This window comes from Uloborus diversus, chromosome 2 (genome assembly GCF_026930045.1).
Source record: "Uloborus diversus isolate 005 chromosome 2, Udiv.v.3.1, whole genome shotgun sequence".
Lineage (NCBI taxonomy): Eukaryota > Metazoa > Arthropoda > Arachnida > Araneae > Uloboridae > Uloborus > Uloborus diversus.
Window position 1 is genome coordinate 203483123 of NC_072732.1, and position 19423 is coordinate 203502545.

Here is a 19423-nt window from a genome sequence, read left to right on the forward strand (position 1 = left end):
ATGTCACTGCATCAAAATGGGCTTCATTTTTAACCAATGTCAATACTTAATTAATCACTATCAAGGTTGCTTGTTTTTAAAATTTTATTTAAGAATAAAAAAGAAGATACACCATTTTACAAAACAAAAAAAAAGGATATCAATTTTTAAAAATTTACAATTTGTTATTGCTGTTGCTTGCTTAAAATTAAAACAGCTGAGGGTACCAGACCTGAAAATAAGACAGATTTACAATATTAAGCAACAGTAAAACTTTCTAAAACTGAAAATGCATTAAATAATTTCATTTACCTAATGAGTGAAGTGGTGCATTCATATCACTTTCGGTGAAAATTCTCTTAGGAAAATTGGTCATTAGATTAAAAGGAACAGCACCATCTGTGCGATTCATCTCAATGAATAACCTCACTGCCGCTAATTCTTCTTTAGGATTAAATGTATGCGTCATACATTGACCATTTGTCAGTCGAATCTGCAATTAAACATTGATTAATTCTTTTTCAATTCAAAAATTCATGAAATAAAATGTTCAGCATTCATTTTTGTATAACAGACTTTAAAAGTTACTTAAGCCACATTTTACAAAACATATGTAACAAGGAAGCAAGGAAGGGCTGGGGAAAATGTTAAAATTAAATCTATGAAATTAACTACCAGGTTCATAAAATTAAGAAGCAGAAAACAATTTGTTTTTTCTTTTAATAAATTTTAGCTTACAACCAATGATATTGTTGTTTCTTGAAAGTTCAAGGAATTGGATTTGTTTTCAAAAGAAAGGTGAAAAATTAAAAATTTTAATGTTTAACTCCTTGCCATATGCAATGCTTTCTACACACATACATGGAGAATATTTTTCAGGCATATTTCAAAATATCCTGAAAAATACCTGATAATTTCAAACTGCTATACATTTTAGAAATATTTTCAACGTTTAAGAATCTTTTTTTTTTTTTTTTTGAAAAATGATAGTAAAATGCATAAGTTTATTTCTACTATTGAATGAATTTCGTTACAGCAATAAATAATTACATATAAAACATTTAAACCTTTAATTGTCAATTTAGTCCAAAAAATATTCAAGAGATGAAAGTTTCACAAATTTTACCTACTAGACAATCACTCGGCAAGGTATAATAAGTGAAAATTGCTTCGATATTTGAACAAATGCATGTTTTGTGATATTTTGATAGTTGAAATTTTAACCCTAACTCCAGCGCATTAACCCTAAAATCCAGTAGATGGCATTCATTGTTGACCATATTTACGTTTCTTCATTCTCCTAAAATGAGTCTTACCAGTAAAACAATTAAGATACCGGATCCAGTTCAGCCCTGTCCAAGTAAAGCATTTCCCTGCATGTCAAATATTACCAAAAATATATTATCAAATTATCATGCCATGGCGCGAGTTTCATTGTTGATGGCGTCAGCGTTACTCGATTAATCGTCATTTTATATATGAGGATTCTTTGATGGAAATGCCTATTAGTTCTGCGCTTTGAGAATCTTCTCAAATTTTTCATTTGTGCATAATAAAATGAAAATCATTTAGGTTTTGAAACTACATCACGACATGCTTTTTGTTATAAATTACTGCAGAGTGCAAAAAATCTCATATTTGATTTTAAATGGTGATAACACAAAAAAAAAAAATTACTTTGGTTGACATTTAATTGTTTTTTGTTTGCATCATTTATTGCATATCTGTAATTACTTTAAGTTATTTTCTGGGTTTCTGCTAGTTTCTGGCCTAAAGGGGTTTTTGCCATGCCAATTTTAACCAGTTTCTACCAGTGGCTTCAACTGCCTTGGCGGAGAACCTGCCAAACATCCATGACTTTACATCCTGTGTCATTAAAGCAGATTATTATTTTCTTGTCGTCCTGCAACACGTCTACAACTTTTCAAAGATATGGGTTTCATGAAACTTGTTGTTCGTAATTTAGATCTAAACAATCTTTTTAAAAAAATAATAAATAAATCAGTGACAGTAACCTGAAGCTTGCATTCATCATATGACTGTGGAGGTGTTGAAGTGACAGATGCAGGAGGAGACGTAGCAGCTGGTGCAGTAGCTGCAGGAGGCCCCATACCAAACTTTTCCCTTCTTGCCTGTCTATCTCGTTCAATATCATCAAGGACCCTTTGCCTAAACAAAATAATAAATGACTTAGAATTGCAGAATACAAGGATAGAAAAATTTGATTTGCTCATAGACCAAGAATTACATTACTTAAAATGCATTTTTTTTTTTAGTATGCCAATGGGCGGTTCTCGAAAAAATGTCCCGTGCGTAACGCTAAGTTTTTTATTTTATTTAAATAACTATTAATTAAATATGGGATTAACTGTTATGCTTTGATAGTATATTAAAGCTATGCTTTGATAGTACATTAAAACATGTATTATTCCCCAACAGCATTATTTTTTGAAGGTTTTGGTTAGCTGGACAAAATAAAAAACTCAGCAATACACACCAGACATTTTTTGGAGAATCGCCCAATGCCTTTTATTTTTTTAATATTTAGTACCTACACTACTATTTTTTTTAATGAATAAAAAGTTATAACCACAGGGTAAGATGTTGACTAAACATAAAAACCATGCAATTATTTATTTTTAGTAATATTCCTGAAATAAATTAGCCTGCTTTTTTAAAGTTATCTTTTTTTCCTTTTTTTTTTTGCTTCATGTTACATACACTATCACTAATATTAAGTGTCAAGAAGCTGTTGTTTCTAGCCTAGAAGTACTATAAACTGCCATAACATCTTTTTCTGGAACAAAATTAATGTGTTGAATTTTCTTATTTTCTCATTAGTTATTTTTATTGACATTAAAAATTTTAAGTGTGCCAGAAAATTTCCTGATAAGTAAAGTTTGAATTTTGTACCGTGTGTACTGTGTAATAGGGTAAGCCGACATTTTTTTTTACTTTTCTTTTTCAATTTCGATGATGGGTAGTGCAAAAAAGGCGCTATTAGTGGAGCAAGGTGCATACAACAAGTTTTTGCTTGATCTGCGGCTATTGCATTGAAGTAAGTTAGGAATGCTGCTTTTCAATGTTTTTAGCACAATTAAATAAAAAGGTTTTTTTTATACATATATTTTCAAAAATGGGTAGTGTGGAAAAGATTCCATTGTTTGTTCTAAATTCTCATTAAAAAATTGAGGAGCATGGTAAAATTCTTTCCCCTCTTTTGCCGCAAATATGTAGAAGTTTGGCAATTTTCTGTTTTTACAACTTTTTGAATGAATTTTGTCAAAATGTTAAAACTCTGTTTTCATTTTGAAATTCATCTCAACCGGTTATATGTCTGAAATGATCCTATAGTTTGTAACGCATCACACATTTTTAAATACTTGGTGTGTTATAAATTAACTGATTATTGCTCAAATTTTATTCAAATAAGCTGCTTGAAAACTTTGTTCAGCTCTCCATTTGCTTTGCGTTCAAAACCATTGGGAACAACCTGTAACTCATTCTTAATCACAGGTAGGTCTTTTTAAAATGAGAACAAAATTAGTATTTCTTAACTAATAGCATTTGGGTGAAATGGCACACTTGTGAAAACAGGGGGTGAGGAGGGAGAGGAACCAACGTTGTCATTGCCAATGTTAAAAAAATAAAATACAGAAAGAACTAGAAAAATTATTTGCTTTAAATTACTTATAAATATTTTTAATGTCATTTTAAACAATGCAAAATAATGTTGTTACTAAACCTATTGTTTAACTCTTAAAAAAGAGGGATGAAACATTTAAGGATTTATTTTAAACTAGTGGTACCTGTAAAGTAAGACAAAACAACGTAAGCAGAAGCACAAATTTGTAAATTACAGCAGACACGTGTTTCGGCGTTACAGGGAGCGCCTTTTTTCAATGCAAAAAATAATGAGCAGACATCCGACGATTTTGTCGGACGTCTTTTCATCCATATGCTCATAATTTTTTGCATTGAAAAAGGCGTTCCCTGTAACGCCGAAACACGTGTCTGCTGTAATTTACAAATTTGTGCTTCTGCTTACGTTGTTTTGTCTTACTTTACTGTTCAGCACAAAGGTATTTATTTATCTTAGTGGTACCTGCACTGCTTTGCCTGTAGTTGAAAATTAAAAGGTCATTTGGTTTGCTGTATATTTACAAATAATGGATGACAAATTTGCTATGTTCATTTGTTTGCCAATGTTACGATTCCACCTTATAATAATTTCGTAATTTACTCTTCCACGTTGTGATAATTTGCTAGGTAAAATGTGCTTAAAATTGGTATAGATAAAGAACAAAATGGAATTTTCGAAAAATCGCTTCGATGTGCACACCCCCCATGCTACAAACTTTGTGCTTAATTTCATGAAAATCGGCCAAACGGTCTAGGCGCATCACAGAGATCCAGACAGACTTTCAGCTTTATTATTAGTAAAGACTAGAAAGTCGCCATCATGGTATGACAGGAGAAAATTTGCTTCTATATTTGAAAACAGTCATTGCCAGTTTGGTGATATTTTGGTAGTTTTAAGTTTTGAGATCAACTCCAGTAGATAGCGGTCATTGTTGACCATTTTTATCTGAAATGAGTCTTACCAGTAAAACAGTTAAGTCACCGGATTGTGTTCAGCCTTGTCAAAAAAAACCTTTCCCTGCACGGCAAACATTACCAAAGCATATTATCAAATTATCATGTTGTGGCGCAAGTTTTTTTGTTGAAACACGCGGGTTACTCTATCATCGGCTATTATTTATATGAGGATACTCAATAATCCGGATTTTTAATCCATAACATTAGTTTGTTCCCAGGCAATCTGGATGAGCGAGGTAGTCTTATGTAAACCGTGTTAATTTTCATAAATTCTTCACCAAAGGTGAAAAAATGATTAATTCAAAACTAATTAAAATTAAAAAAAAAAAACATTTACTGCAGAAGCAGGTTTAATTAATGTTTGAATTCAAGAAAATATTTAACCATACAAAAATCTCCATTTACAATCAAAATAATATTTATTTTTGGCCCTTTCAAATTTCTCATAAGTTTGAATGCAGGTCATAATCTTGTATTTAATACAATACTGCTTCATTTTCTCCTTCTAGTATACTGATAGTAGTACTATCAGTATAAAAATAGAGTACTAAGTACTCTATTTTTAACCTCTTTCTGTGTTTCCTTTTAGGTATCTTTCATTAGCAAATCATTCATATTCATGCCCAAATGCAATATTTTTTTACTCTACTATTGAATGCCCCAAAGCAGAATGCTAATAAATTTGTGACGTATGTCGCAGAACAAATGCCTGAGCTGTAGAACAATTCTGTACAAAATCAGCAGAAACTGCAGATTTTTTACAATGATCTTCAATGAAAGATATAATTTCTGCAGATTTCCTCAAATGAGAAGGAAATCTAAAATTACATTGATTCGGCAAAAAGCTTGCATAAAATGTTGAATTTGATGCATCATTTGCAGGAAATTTATATTAACTTTTTAATCTTAAAGAAATCAGCAGAATTTGTGCAAAATTAAGATATTTGCAGACAGTCTACAGATTTCTGTAGAAAATTAACTTTACTGTCTGCACCTGCTTTATGTCTTTAAGCACCCTACAGGGATGAGATTTTTCCGGATTTTCCACAAACTGTAGCTTTCTATATTTGAATATGGGCACGGCCCAATCCAGTGGGTTCTAAGGGGCACTGGTGATTTTTTGCAGGGGGAGGGGGAAGGGCAAAAGTTAAGTCTGGGCCTGAAGACTGAGTACTAAACAAATAAATAAAACATTCCTTTCATACTCCTGTATGAAACAATGATTTTGGGATCCTGATTTGTGAAAAGGTCTCGTTTCTACGTACACAATGCTTAAAGTACTTGCAGAACAATTTTAGTCAAATGATTTTACGTTGCAGAACATCACAAAGCATTCTGCTTTGGGGTTGAATGCCTAATAGTTTAAGATGCAGGTTATATTCTATCTAGAATTACCCATTATAAATTTTGAACTTGTAACCATTTCGCCTAGGTATAATTCTTGAATAACCAAATAAAACCAAAATTCATTATCCTGTATGCTTATCATGTTTAAAAAATCAGATTCATCTTTACAATTATTCACTATATTATAAATAGTGAGAAAAAACACTTATTCATTAAACTGAAACAAAACTATACACAACTATTCTACACTATAGAGCATTTTATCCTACTCTATGATATGTAATACTTTTGAATGAATGAATCAGAAAAATATACTACTTACCTAGCCATTTTGGCTTCTAATTTCTCCTGTCTCTTTAATTCAGCTAAACGTTTGAATTCTTCATCTTTTAATCTGAAACAATGTTGAATATGTAATTGTGTACTTTTAATTTCAAAATGATAGAAAACTGCACATATTTAGTTTTCTGAAATCTAGGCAGCAAATGACTAAAAAATTTTTAAGCTACATTTCATTTTTCACTTTCATCACATAAGGATATGTTTTCCAGTTTATCTGCTTAGTTATCATTTGTGCAATATTTCCTGGGTATCTGCTACATTTAAAGAGTTTTTGAATCCACGACTTTTGCTTATATCTTTCCATGATTCACATGATGCATTTTCTTTAAGAAAAAACATACGCTTTTCACAAGAACTATATAAAGTATTGTTTTGTGAAAACAAAATAGCTATCAGTTATTCTTCCTGCATATGTTTTTAAAAACTCAAATCAAACCAAACTGCATTTAGCTAAGCAACTAGAATAACTAAAAACCGATTAATGCAAAAATAAATCTTGACATTACACGTTAAATGCTTACATATTTTTAAATTTCATATTTTACTTCCAAGGATATGTATTTATGAACCTAAAAGATTCGAAAGTTTTTTGGTGTATGACAACTCATACAAAATTTTTCCAGCAAAAAATTTAAATATATACAGTGAAATCCCGTTACAACGAATACCGATACAACGAAATATCCGTTACAACGAACAAAACGTTCGGTCCCGTTTAAAACCCCATTAAGATAATGTAAAAAAAATCTCGTTATAGCGAAAAGAATTTTTACAAAAATCCGTTACAACGAAAGGTTTTTCTTGGCGTCAGTTTGAATATTTTTCATTTAATGCTGTTTTTGGAAATAAAAAAACAACTTTCGTTAGTCGTAACGTGAAAACTCCGTTTGTAGTTCTGAAACAGAGCGACAGAGCCATTCAAGGTGGAAATCCACTCATGCTGAAACGTAAGCCAAACAAAAGCCTGTGTCTAGCCATGCGCTATTGTATGGTTCCCCACGAATTTGTCAGGGGGGAATCCGCAAGATTTCAAATTTCTTGTGGCCAGTGACTCACGCATTCAGTCTGTAAGGTGCGAAGAGAGAAATCGAACAAAGTGGCTCCTGATTCGTCAGCGGGATGAGAAGACAAGCATACGTCATTCTTATTGCCAACGGGTGGTCTAGTTTAGAATCGCTAAAATTCTGACCAAGGGTCACGGAGTGTTTTTTTGGTGAAAATGGCGACTCTCAAAAGAAAGCAGTTTTCTCTTAAAGAAAAGATGGCTATTATCGTAGAAGTGGATAATGGATTAAAGAAATCGGAGGCAGCAAAAAAGTACGGCATATCCCCGTCAACTTTATCTACGTTTTTAAAAGATCGAAAGAAAATTGAAGCACAATTGCAATCATCGTTGCTTGGACCGAGTCGGAAGCGAATGTGGCCAGCTCAATTTCAAGATGTTGACTCTGCTGTGTTTCAGTGGTTCCTGGATGCGCGAGCACGCAACATTCCCATCAACGGCCCTCTGCTACGAGAGAAAGCTTGCCATTTTGCAGCAATGCTTGAAGTGGAAAATTTTCAAGGAAGCATTGGTTGGTTGAATCGCTTCAGAGACAGATATGGTGTAGTTGCGAAAGTAATTTGCGGAGAAGCAAGTGATGCACCTGCCCAATCAATAAGTGAATGTAGGTCTGGCGAAATAGCCGCTTTAATAGAAAACTACAGTCCAGACAATGTGTTCAATGCAGATGAAGCTGGTATCTTTTATCAGCTTGAGCCGCAAAAAACATTGACATTTAAAGCAGATAAATGTGTCGGGGGTAAATCTTCGAAGCAAAGATTAACAGCTCTCTTCTGCTGTAATAAATCAGGAACGGAGAAACGAAAAATTTTAATCATCGGTAAGTCAGCAAAGCCTCGATGTTTTAAAAACTGTCATTCTTTACCTTGCGAATACAGGGCAAATAAGAAATCTTGGATGACGCAAAGCCTTTTTAACGATTGGTTACTTAATTTCGACAAGGATATGAAAAAACAAAACAGAAAAGTACTCCTTCTTATCGATAATTGCACCGCCCACAATGATCTTCCTAATTTAGATTTTGTTCGTGTGGAGTACTTCCCGTCTAACTGCACCTCCGTTCTTCAACCACTTGATCAAGGCATTATCAGAGCTGTTAAGGCTCGCTACCGATCACTTTTGTTAAGGCACATTCTTTTGGGCATCGAAAATGACAGTGGAAGAAAGCCGAACGTCAAAGAAGTCATAGAGATGATTGCTGGATCGTGGAACGAAATTAGCGAAAATACAATTGTCAATTGTTGGCTTCATGCGCAGCTATGCGAGGGAGATAAGAATTCCGTAGAAGCTGACCAATCCGATTTAAAGGATCTATGGAGTACTGTCAAGGCTCGTACTTCTGTCCCCGATGACGTCCGACTGGACGATTTTATAACAGCAGATGATGGTTTAATGACCTGTGCCGAAATTACTGACAAGGAAATCATCGATTCCATTAAAAACTCTAAATTAAATGGTGAACTAAGTGAAGAAAGTGAGAATGAAGATACAGCGTGTGCTGACCCAAATGTCACCGCAACTCAGGCTATTGAAATCCTTTCAAAAGTAAAGCAATTTGTTTCGTCTCAGAGCGATGTACCTGACTTAATTTTTTCCCACATTCATAAACTGGAATCTTTTGTAGTGTCCTCTGGGACGAAATCTCTCGTGCAAAAAAAAATAACAGATTTTTTGTAAAGACAACAGATAAATAAAAGGTCAGTGTTAAAAAATATTTTACTCTTTGTTTTTTCAGAATAAATAATGTGTTTGATAAAATTTGCGATCGTTAGTTACGATAAATATTGCAGATTTAATTATATTAGAGTACAGAGTTGCAAAACTAACACTTTTACAAAAATAAAGAAAATTTTAAGTAAATTCCGTTACAACGAATATTTCGTTACAACGAAATATTTTGTCGGTCCCTCGGAGTTCGTTGTAACGGGATTTCACTGTATAATGTTTTATCCTCAGAAAAAATTCTGATATGAAAATGATCTGATATTCTTTCACTCGCTAAAAATATTGAATTAAAGTATTAATTAAAATATAGATTTTCAAAATAAAAGAATCTTCAAATTTGTAGCAATAATAACATAATAAGATTACTAGCAAAGAGGGAAAAATTAAGAGTTTTAAAAGTTTTTTTTTTTTTTTCTATTTAGAGAGACTTTTTTAAACCAATATTTTATTTCAAAAACAAGTAACAGAATTAAGCAATTAGGTGCTTATTATTTAAAAAGCTAGCAGTTTTCCAAAAAAAAAACATGCAACTACCAATAATTTGATTAACCCCTTAACAATCAAATAATTTTCAAGAAAACGGTCATAAAAGTGTCTATTTTTTCATTTAAGAAAATTATATAAAAGAAAGTGTATGAAAAACATGTGCATTCAATTTTTAGTTTTCAACATTTTTTACATTGAAATTTTAATTTTTTTTTTAAATTTCATGAAAAGCCAACAAGCAAGCCCAAGCAAGCAGCGAAAATTTAAGAAATACGTCTTTTAAACATTAAAAAAGGATTTAACTAATCTTTTGCGTAATATAAGTACAGATTTAGTAAATTTTTCTTGTGTGTAAGCATGAGATATAGAGGCCACCTCACCATCTGGACAGAAAAACCAAATTTCCTTCTTGCATCTCTGCAATTACATTTAAAATGAACTGGTGCTGCCATCTGGTGTATAAGAAGAGAAGTAAAATATATTCTAGAATTAGTTTTAATTGTTTTGTAGTGTTAATATTGCACACCCCAGGACGGCAATATCACGGGCGCGTGAAATGGAGGTTGAATCCCCAGCCCGTCATTTTCACAGGAGCAAGAGGGAAGGGGTTAAGTACTAAAATTATTTTAACAATAAATTAAATAAATGAAGTATTAGAAAAAATGACAAAATTAGTCAATCTAAGCTGGCATGCATCAAAATAACTGCCATGTTTCAAAGGATTGAAATATTAGCAGGATATAGAAAAAAAAAATTAATCTCAAACACAGTCATTTGAAAAAGTTGCCATTTGGTGTTTTATTACATCACTAGTGGTCAGGGTTGGGTTTTAGACTGTCCAAAACCGGTTTAGGACAGGACAGGTGGTTTTTAGCGTCCAAAACTGTCTAAAACTGTCCAAAAGTGTCTGAAACTGTCTTAAACTGTCCAAAACTATGCTAAAGCTAAAGGGGTGTAATCTAATCAACTCGTATTTACTGCAATATTCGCAATGTATAAATATAGATATTAATCAGGTTTAATTAATGGTATTTAATAAAAAAATTTCTCAAAAATGTTCATTTAAAAAATATTTTAATTAAAAAAATTGCTAATAGCTATTGCGTAAAAACATCCTTATGTAACAGTTGGCAGAGTTATCAAAGGAAATTCACAACACTACCAAGACAACAAATGTCAGTTCCATTTATAACACAAAGGAATGTTATTAAAAAAAAAAAGCTTTTATTTTTTTAAATGGTTTTTGCAAATAAGTTTTACATGATGTTTTAACAAAATTTATTTTTTAAATTATAGATTAAAGAACATGAAATTGATGACTACACTTATGTTATAGAACCTGTGCTAGTCCTTTTTTAGTTATATTTTTAATATAATACATTCCGTAACTACAAAAAATTGTAATTTATTGCATTTAAGTCAATTATTGTACTACATTTTGAAATCTTTCCTTTGCACACTAGCATAAATGTCGAAAAATTTGGTTTATGTAGGCAAAAAAACTCCTGCATACAAATTGAAATTTTCAATGAAAAAATTTAATTTTTACTTAACTATACTAAAATCAGCTGCATGAATAAGTTACATATAGTATATTTATACTTGAATGTTCACATTAAATGAATATATTTTACAGTCAAAAAAATAATTTCGACACATTTTGTTCTGTTTTTGATATTTTCCCACAAAATATAGTTTCTCAAAAATAGTTTTGGACACTTTCGGGCTCAAGGGGTTTGAACAGGATGGTAAAAACCTTGCCAAACCTGCTTTCATTTGCACACATGCGTAAACATAGGGAAATTTGGTTACTATTATCAAAATAAATAAACTCATGCATGCAAATTGAAATTTTAATAAATAATTCAACTTCTATGTAACTAGATTAAAATCATCTGCATAAATAAGTTGAATGTTCTCATTGAATTAATGTTCAATATAAAACATTTTATTATTTATTTTTGATGTTTTTTCACAGAATACGTTTTTTCCAAAAATAGAGTTTTGGACACTTTCGGACAGTTTTGGACAGGAAGGTAAAAACCAGGGTTTTTACCGTGGTTTTTACCGTAGTGTCCAAAACCTTGCCAACCCTGCTAGTGGTACCCGCACGGCTTTGCCCGTAGTTGAAAATTAAAAGGTCACTCCGTTCGCCTGTATGTTTACAAATAATGGATGACAAATTTCTCACCAATTGGCTATGTTCATTCGCTCTCCCATTCCATTTCATGATAATTTCATAATTTACTTGTCCATCTTATGATAATTTTGCTCCGGAAAGTGTTCTTAAAATTGAAAAAGAAAAAGAAAAAAATCGAATTTTCGAAAAATTGCTTCAAGGTGCACACCCCCATGCTACAAACTAACTTTGCGCCAAATTTCATGAAAATCGCCAGAATGGTCTAGGCGCTATGCACGCCACAGACATCCAGACAGAGAGACTTTGAGCTTTATTATTAGTAAATATTAATAAAGAGTAGCAATTAACTTACATGATGTGATCCCCAAAATTTTTGGAAATGCTACAGATACCAAATAATGAAAAAAACTCACATTTGTGTAATTTGCAACATTTCTTAACTTAATAATAATAAAATTGATAAATATATTTAAGAAATGAAAATTCCATGATTTTTATATTTATTGACATCCTATGTATTTTTAATTGGCTTTCTAAAGCAATTTTATTTTTAAAAATCTTTTTAAATTTAGGATAAATGCTGGTGAAACTTAATAATAATTTTTTAAAGGGGTATTGGCTTGAATCGATTCAGATGCAAATGGATTGAAATTTTCGAGTGGGTGTGGCAAAATGACGTGTGTGAAATTTTCAACTGCACAAAATGAAGTATAAGAAGGAAAAAAACATATCCAAGTGATAGAATCACAGTATACAAAAACCAGTGAATTTTAAGAAGATCCAATCAGATTTTGATACACTTCAAAAATTGGGGCTGAGGCTTAAGGCGTAAACAGCTAAAATGCTTAAATTTTTGGCCTAACTCATAAAATTTGGCAAGTAGGGGAGACCCGAGCAAGATGAGGAGCCGGGCAAGATGACGAATGCCTTAATTTTTCTATTCTCCACTAGGTAACTGCATCAACTGCATGCTACTGGCTCTCCTATCCGCTGTTCGTTCAGCAATAGTATAGAGTCGCTGAAATCACGATATTTGTGTTAGTTTTGAAGCGCTGATTGTTTACCGTTGCCACGGTATAACTTTTATGCATGTGTAAATAAGCTCTGCTGCATATACATATAAGATATATCGTGTATCTGGAGTATTTATGAGTAACTTAGTTTAAATACTACCTATTACCATGAATAAATATCAATTAGTCGCCTTCTTTTATGGCAATGGAGAAAAATCCGTTCAAACAAACAGTCCGGGGTAAGATGACAGATCGAAGCGAGGGGCAAGATGACGAGCTCGTCATCTTGCCCCGTGTTTCGGAATTTATTAAAATAACTATATTGTCCATTTTATTAAATCCTGTAAACGCTTATTTGTCTGTATGTTTGTCCACGCTACCTTGCGCTTCTATAACTAGTTAATCTAATGACTACACTGGTGTGCAAAAATTAAGGACAAGACGGTTTTTTCAATATAACTTTGTACAAAAGCTTTCCAAATCAACACATTTAATACCGTAAGTTCCCCAATACGTAAGGACATGTGTAATGTAAGCAACTCTTACTAAAAGAGAAATCAGAGGGATAAAAAGAAGCTTTATTGAAAAAGTAGCATGGAGCGCAATGCGACTGAAGGCCGAAACATCCCTGTGATGGGTGTTCAGCAAGAAACATCCGGTCTTTAGTAGGGGATATGATCTCCACCGACTGCTAGACAGGTTTCACAGCGTCTGCCCATGCTGAGAATTAGGGTGTCAATGAGTTGTTGAGGCATTGCTGCCCATTCCTCTTGCAGCGCCAATTGAAGCTCCCGAATCGTTACTGGTGGTAAGGTACGAGCTGCCAAGTGTCTGCCTAGAAAATCCCACACATGCTCGATGGGATTGAGATCCGGAGATCGTGCCGGCCAATCCATACGTTCAATATCCTCACTCTCTAAGAGCTGTTCGGCAGCTACTGTGCGATGACATGGTGCATTGTCGTCCATGAAAAGGAACTGTGGACCCATAGCGTCTCTAAAAAGACCACATATGGAAGAAGAATCTCGTCACAATAATGGGTCCCGTTGACTGAACCTGCGTCGAAGATGTGAAGGTCTGTACGACTACCAAGCATGATGCCTCCCCAAACGAGAACACCGCGACCTCCATTTCTGTCCCTTTCAATGATGTTCGAGGGATGATTGCGGCTTCCCCGCTCTCTCCAGATGAGTATGCGATGAGAATCGCTACTCAGACTGAATCTGCTCACATCTGTAAAGAGTACTCGTCCCCATTCATTGTCTCCCCAATTCCAGTGTTCCCGGCACCACAGAGAACGCCTTCTCCGATGGGCAGGCGTTAGAGGTACACACCGTATAGGGCGCGTGCAAACAGACCACCACCGTGCAGTCTTCTGGCCACGGTAAAACGCGATATCGGTCGTCCAGTCGCCTGTGCCGTGTGTCTAGCGATTTCTTCCGCTGTCTGCCGCCTGTTTCTTCTGACCTGTAGGACAATATACCGGTCATCTGCGGGTGTGGTTCCTCGTGGACGACCGCTACTGAACCCCCGGATAGCTGTTACTGTAGTTTGAAATTGTCTCCAAAGTCGTGAAACGATGTTGTGAGCACAATTCCGACTTCTGCATCCACACTTGTCACACTGCGGCCTTCCTCCAACTTCCCAATGATTTGACCTCGGGTAAAAGCATCCAGATGTCGTCTAACAGATTGATTATTCGCCATTTCTCGCTGAGGCAGCAACTCGGTGTGATTTTGACTGCTATACGGCGTGCAATCTCTTTGCCAGAAATACTGATCTTACACCGACAACATGCTTTATACTACTCAGACGTTCCCCCATTACGTCTGCCTGCATATCTGCGCATGTGCTACCGTACATCACCTTACTTAATTTCCTGATTGGTCTTTCTGCCCGCTCTGCCTCTTCGTTCAGCTGATATGCTAATTTTTCGACTTTGTCCTTAATTTTTGCACACCAGTGTAGTTGACTGAATTAAACCAAGCAAAGAATCTCCTGCTCTGTTGGTTATTGACAATCATAAATCTCGCATAACTTTGCAGCTATGTTATATTGTAGTGAAAAACATTATGATGGTTGGGTTTCCACCCCATACATCGCATCGTCTTTAGCTACTGATGCGTCATCTTTCTGCCCATTAAAAACCTAATACAGCCAAGCATTTGACAACTTTATGGTCATTCATCAAAGACATATAAATAAAAAAAAAACATATAAATCCTCTAGACGAAGCAGAAGTTATGGCAAACGCTGTTACCGATGCACCAAAGAAGCCTGTTAGTGTTTCTGATTTCATTGCATAGCCTAAAGCAACACAATGTGTGAAAAAAAAAGGAAAAGCAGAAAACTAAGCTCACACATTCTTACACGCACAGCCATCAAATAAATGTCGAACAAGGGGCAAAGAGGAAGAAAAAAATTAATTATTTAAAAAAAAAGAGAAATTTTAAGCTCGTGAAGCTAAAAATGGAGTAAAAAAACTCAAACTAAGTTCCTGTAGGTCCAAGTCTATACAACTCATGCCAAGCAATCCAGTTGAAACAACTTCAAATATTAGTGTTATAAGATGCCCTGCTTGTAAAGAGGAATAGTGTGACACTGCAACAGAAGAAAGGATTCAGTGCTGTAAAAGCCAAAAGTGGTTGCATGAGGAATGTTCCAATTATGAAAATGGTATTTTTATTTGTTAGCTGCACAACTTAACGCTTCAACAGTACACTACAATGCATTACGCTTAATTTGATATTTTGTAAAATGTAAAACACAGTAACCATTTGTAAAACTAGGTAACATATGCAAAACATAAGATATGTTCAACCTTTTTCAACGTTGTCATCTTGCCCCAAGGCCAAAGTCATCTTGCCCCAGTATTGGGACAAGATGACGATTTATTAGGGTGATGAAAAAATAAAAATATCCTTCGTTATTTTTATTTGAAAAATTAAATGAAACATATTTAATACTACAATGGACTACTCTAACAGCTCATTAAAATTAATTTTACTATCCTTAAAAATAAATTAATAAACAACAAAAATTGTTAGCATAGTCATCTTGCCCCGGTCTCCCCTATGTATATTCTAGAACTCAAAACCCATGACCAATTGTCATTTTCTATGATTTTTAAGCAGTTTGCCAAAAACCATAATTTTCCAGGTTCACAGACACCTTGTATTTATACATTAAAAATAAATGAAAAACCAGCTCAACCAACTCTTTTCTTGCAATTCTTGAAATGACCATTTTGAATTCACATACTTTATATTACGATACTATTTATGGAATCCAATAAATTAGTCTGTAAAAAAAATTATGAAGGAGTTATAGTGAAACTAAATTTAAGATTAAGTTTTAACCCCCAGTACTTGAAAAGAGCATTTTCAAGTTAATAAAATACCATTAATTTCAAAAAGATTTCTATTTTGCAATCAAAATGTGAGTAAAATTTCACTTTTGCAGACCCATATTTCAAGATTTTATGACTTTTCAAACCACAGAATTAAAAGCATATCATAAAGTATACATCAATATTGGTTATTGGTAAACAGTTACGAGTAATAAGCTGTAAGTTACGCCCTTAAAGCCAGGGCCGAAGCAAAACTATGAGCATGTACTGACAGCCCAGTTATGACAGTCAGAAATCACCAACAAAATCATAGCAAAAATTAATTTAGGTCACCAGCCAGATTCGGCAAGCAATGGTGCAGTTCAACTCTTAAAATGAATAAAAAAAACTTTAGGTAGCAGTTTGAAGGTAATCTCATCAAAATGTGTATCGTATACATATTTGAGGGAGGGGTCTGCACATTACTTTTCTCTTGCTTGGATCATTTCTTGTCCAGTTTTCCGCCGATTTTTTTCTTTTTCTAATTCTTCTTTCTTTTCCTGCTCAGCTTTTTCTGCTCTTCGTAACTTGATTAGGTTTTCCACCCTAAAAGATTTTCCAATACTGTATACACAAACACTATGAAAGAAAATCAGCTGAAACTGTACTGCATTTAATGATTCACTTCAAAAATGCTTTAATTCATTTTATCTATTTTGAAAAAAAAAATTATTTACTAAGGCCCAACCCGATCAACTATCACTTTATATTTCAATTTTTTGTTACAAATTTGTTTGTTAACTATTTGGCAATTTCTAAGTTAACTACGTATTTGTTTTCCTATGTAACGAAATAAATATCTTGTTTATTTCAATTTAACCTAAAGAAAGAAGTTTACTCAAGATTTTTTTTTTTTTTTTTTTTTGACTGACAATTGTAAAAACTTATTAAATGAAAAGCACATTGCATACTTTTTTATTTGTTCACGCCTTTCTTCTTCTGTTAAAGGCTTTACTTCTTCACTAGACTCCGAAAAACTCTGATGCCCTGTTTTAACTGCATGGAATTCCACTTCTGAATCGGTGCGAAACTTACGGTTGCATCTATTAAAAAAATATATACATAAATAAAACAAACTTGGATTATATATCTATAGGAGAAGTAAGTTTAACCCATTAACCGCCGAAACTCGAAATTGTTATTTTTTTTTTGGATAAAAATCATAAAAGTTATCATTCTGAACCTATATAATAGTAATATGCTTAAAAAAGAACAAAAATGCACTTACTTTTACAAATATAGGGTGTTGCGTTGACGCAACGTCAGCGGAAAAGGAGTATTAATGCTAAGTAGTTTTATCAGAAATTCTTCAGCAGTTTCAATGCTTTTTATACACAGGAAATTTTTATAATCTTAGTTATGGTTCTTAACCATGCCGAGCACTTTAGAAGAAACTGAAATTTATATAAAATAAGCACATAAATGCATTTCAGAAAATTTTTAAATTTTTAGGAAACATTGATTTTTTATAGTTACACATGAAAAGCTTCACTGCAATCGTGAAGTGCAACCTTACACACATTGCAGCAATAAATAGTTTGGCTGTGGCAATTCTTGCAGCGTAGTCTTTTATTGTCTGTCGATCTTACGATAAAATGTCCCCCAGATACAGGCATTAGTAAGCTGAATTTGCTTGGCCGTCCTGTAGCTGGACTTTTCTTTTTCATGTCACTATCATAAGGGGTCTGTAAAGGATGCAGTGCAACCTCTCGCCTAAAATCCAATAGTGACTTTCTTTTTTCTTCTTTCAATAGTCTTGAAAGTTTCCAAGCATTGGTTAATGCAACATCAATATAATTGCAGAATATTGGCCACCACCATTTTTCCCTCGGACTCTAATTCTGTAATTTGAAACTAAATTGTCACACAAAACAACACCCCCCATTTTCATGTTGTATTGCTCAATTATACAAGGTTGAGGAACAGAAATCTTCTTCCTCTGGTTTCTGGAATAGCGAGAAACGTTTTTGACAGGCTCAATTTTCCATAGGTTGAACCCATAGTCACAACAGCGTTGTCATTCCATCGTTTTTGCTGGGCATACAAATTTGTTTGTTCTACAAGATGCGATAAAACATCAGAATAAAAAAAAAAAGATTAAAAATATCAACACTAGCTTTACCTTCTAGAGTGTGTCTTACAGCTTGAATTGGAACCTGTTCTTCATTTTTTGGCTGATACCTATCAATTGGTTCCTGTTTTGTCCATCGCCAATCTTCTGTTTTTCGTTTTTTAGTTTTCTTACTACGGGATTTGGAACAATTGAACTTTTTTTTTTACGTGGACTTCAACTTCGCCTGGAGTAGTATCGCCCGGTGAAACTTCATTATCATTATTTAAAATGTTGTCATTGCCTTCTTCTTCATCACTAGCTTTTGTTATTTCTGGTGGTACAACAACAATATCTGTTTCTTCATTTTCATTATCATCATCATCTGAGTTTTGTTCAAAAATCTGTTCCAATGCTTTTTCCAAAGTTAGATATCTTGTTCTGGGCATTTTGAAAGGCAGAGACGAAAAAAAAGCTTCCACAGTCAAAACGCGCAGAATAAAAATGAAATATAGTTCTACCCTAAAGCAATTGATTCAGATAGTCAGTCTACCCCTTTTTCGCTGACGTTGCGTCAGCGTCAACGCAACGCCAGTTTTTATTTCCCCCTACTCCCCAACAGAAGCAGTTTCTTTGAGGAATAATCTGATAAAAAGTGACCTTGACTAAAAGTATTTCATATCTAAACCAAAACTTTTTTTTCTTTTTATTTTTTCTGACAGAAAACTGGATCACAAATTTAGTCAAAAAAAAAACCATGTGAGAGAAACAATTTTTATCATACATAAAAAAAGAAATTTAAAGCAATTTTTTTATTTAACATATTTCTACTAATATTCTTAAATTCAAATTAGCAATCGATAAAAAAAATAGATTTCTAGTTGAGTTTCTATGGATATTATAACCGTTGCGTCAACGCAACACCAGCGGGTAATGGGTTAAGATAAAAACACTAGTTAATAAAAGTCTTAAATGCTCAAAGGAAATATTTCAAATGGTATTTCAAATTGAGTGGTAGATTTAAATTGAAAGACTAAATTCTGCAGTCAAAGTCATCAGAATTATCATATATGTGATTGCTCTGAAACAAAAAAGGCTGAAAGTTTTTTGCAGAACTTTGCAATTTTGATGATTGAAGATTGCAATTCAGTTAATTAGCATAAAATACTTTGATCTTATTAATTTTTCAACTTCAGGGAAGCAAACATGGTTTAAAAGAATATCAGTTTTTTATTACCTCATTACTAATTAGGAATTGCTTTTTCTTCGTTCATTTTTATTTACATTTACT

The 19423-nt window shown here is 33.4% G+C and overlaps 1 protein-coding gene across 1 annotated transcript in view; it reads right to left on the bottom strand.

Annotated features, from left to right (window-relative positions):
• Window positions 1-75: 75 nt before the first annotated feature.
• Window positions 76-19423, bottom strand: part of LOC129217637 (UBX domain-containing protein 1-like) — a 29356-nt gene continuing 10008 nt past the window's right edge. Inside the window, exons 5-10 of the mRNA XM_054851966.1 lie at window positions 16994-17125; window positions 16509-16628; window positions 6248-6319; window positions 1995-2148; window positions 292-472; window positions 76-211 (exon numbers count right to left, since the gene is read on the bottom strand). Coding sequence (XP_054707941.1) covers window positions 165-211; window positions 292-472; window positions 1995-2148; window positions 6248-6319; window positions 16509-16628; window positions 16994-17125 — 706 coding nt within the window. The 3' untranslated portion in view covers window positions 76-164. The remainder of the gene's footprint in view (window positions 212-291; window positions 473-1994; window positions 2149-6247; window positions 6320-16508; window positions 16629-16993; window positions 17126-19423) is intronic.